The following is a 2,500-nucleotide window of genomic DNA, read 5'->3' on the forward strand; positions in this document are numbered from 1 at the left end:
TGTGTCTGTGTCTGTGTCTGTGTCTGTGTGTGTGTCTGTGCCTGTGTGTGTGTCTGTGTGTATGTGTATATAATTGACTTACCCCCTCCTCCGAAATTACTGTCCGTGTGCCAAAATTTGAAACCAATATAACAAAAATGTGATTTTAATTTCAGAATGCAATGCTGATAAATGCGAGGCATGCTTCAGCAAGAACTACTGCACTCGTTGCGAATCTCCTTATGTCGCCTATAAAGGCAAATGCATAAACGGATGCCCCAATGGCTACTATTACGCTAACTACTCCAAAGAATGCCACGAGAGAGGTGAGTACATCAACTATTCCTTAGGATCTGTTCCCGATTTCCATGCTATAAGCCAGTGGTTCCCAACAGGGGTTCATATGTTCCTAGGGCGTCCGTACATGATTTTGCTGTTAAAAATTATCTGCAATGAATTGGTTGTATAATACATAGAATATTTTGATAGTTTTTGAAAATATAATTCCTAATAATTAGCCCAATCTTGGGCTAATTAACAAGAAAGACGACAACGTTGCACCCAGCCCTGTAAACCAATTATGGACTCTTCACATGAACCTTAGGGATGCATATAAGATTTGTTGTTAAGAATTATGTGCAATAAACTGGTTATACTCCTACAATACATAGAATATTTTTACAAACCAATTAAGGACCCTTTACCCATTTCAGTGGTTCTCAACCGGGGTCCATATAAGGTTTGTTCTTAAAAATCTATCTGCAATAAATTTTGTTATGCTTCTACAATCCACAAAATTGTTTAACAATTCCTTAATACAATTCGTAATAATATTTAATTAAAAGAATATAAAGGGATTTTTTAAACATTGAATAAGGGTCCATCTTTATAAAATAGGAATCAAAGGGGTAAAAAAAAAAAATAATAATGGTTGACTGGCATAAGCGATCGTGTGTACAATACCCCACCCTTGAATGTAATGCCGTTTGGTATATAAGTCTGAAAATTAGCATTTTTATATTAAATGCCCAAATGTGTACGTTGTATATATTTGAATGGAATTGTACTAAGGCATAGCATTGTTAATTTAAAAAAAATATGTTTCAAACTTTTGGCTACGAGTGTAAGTATAAAATGCAAACTTGACATTTATATTTCACCTGTGGAATATAAATTGGTCTTTCCTTCTTGCAAAATATATCCTGGTCTTTAATAACGTTGTTGGTCGATCTACGAAATATAAAGTAACGTTTAACAATATTTGTGGTTCAGTATAGTAACTGCTATCTATCTATCTATCTATCTATCTATCTATCTATCTATCTATCTATCTATCTATCTATCTGTCTGTCTGTCTGTCTGTCTGTCTGTCTGTCTGTCTGTCTGTCTGTCTGCCTGTCTGTCTGCCTGCTTGTCTGTCTGCCTGCCTGTCTGTCTGTCTATTTGTCTCTCTCTCTCTCCTATCTCTCTATCTATTTGACTGTCTGTTTGTCTATCTGTTTGTCTGTCTGTCTGTCCATCCGTCTATCTATCTATCTATCTATCTATCTATCTATCTATCTATCTATCTATCTATCTTTCAGTGAACTGCATGGTCGGTTCATGGACCAGCTGGAACTCTTGTTCCAGAAATGGTCAGACTTGTGGCTACAAATACGGCATCGAGGCCCGCTCTCGTCATGTGTTGCAGTTGCCCTCACCCAACGGAGAACGATGTCCAACCCTGAGCGAGAACCAAAAATGCAAGATGGTGATGCGATCATGCGCAGGTAAGTTTATTTCTAATATAGCATCTAAAGAACCGTTTATACCAGTTATGTACTGAGGATTCATTCAATCGACTAGACAGTTTTTGTTTCTATAAATGTGAATATGCACATACTCACATGCACACACTGCCCCCCCCCCCCCCCCCCAAATTTCGGGCCTTGTACCTAGAGTAAAAAAGAATATTCATTTATAAGGCGGCGAGCTGGCAGAAACGTTAGCACGCTGGGCGATATCCTTAGCGCTATTTTGTCTGTCATTACGTTCTGAGTTCAAATTCCGCCGAGGTCAACTTTGCCTTTCATCCTTTCGGGGTCAATAAATTAATTACCAGTTGCGTACTGGGAGTCGATCTAATCGACTGGACCCCCTACCCCAAAATTTCGAGCCTTGTGCCTAGAGTAGAAGGGAAAAAAAGCATTTTGCCCGCCGTGCTAACGGTTCTGATTGAGAACCAGTTATAAATAGTCAAATTCATGAACAGTTTTAAAGTCAAATTAAGGGAGACAACTCTTGTTGAACAAGATTCTAATAACTTCCGCTATATTAGACGCCGCGCAATTTCAGCGGCGCATTTTAAGGAAGGAAGAAAGAATTGCTTTTATTATTTAAGCGTTTAGAATTCAGACTATTCTGTTAAAAGTCATGTTTCTTTATTAACATTGTTTTGAATTAGTCATGCATTACCTTGTAGCTTTGAGATTTCAATGATGTGACTGATTATTTTTAGAGTGACATTGTAGGCTAGGTGTGA

General features: G+C 37.8%; 1 protein-coding gene across 1 annotated transcript in view; it reads left to right on the plus strand.

Moving 5' to 3' along the window:
* Positions 1-2,500, plus strand: part of LOC106871455 (R-spondin-1) — a 120,891-nt gene that overhangs the window by 117,727 nt on the left and 664 nt on the right. Inside the window, exons 3-4 of the mRNA XM_014917926.3 lie at positions 156-305; positions 1,563-1,748. Of these exons, the coding sequence (XP_014773412.1) occupies positions 156-305; positions 1,563-1,748 (336 nt within the window). The remainder of the gene's footprint in view (positions 1-155; positions 306-1,562; positions 1,749-2,500) is intronic.

The sequence above is a fragment of the Octopus bimaculoides genome, chromosome 23 (genome assembly GCF_046866305.1).
Source record: "Octopus bimaculoides isolate indiv1 chromosome 23, ASM4686630v1, whole genome shotgun sequence".
NCBI classification, from domain to species: Eukaryota; Metazoa; Mollusca; class Cephalopoda; order Octopoda; family Octopodidae; genus Octopus; species Octopus bimaculoides.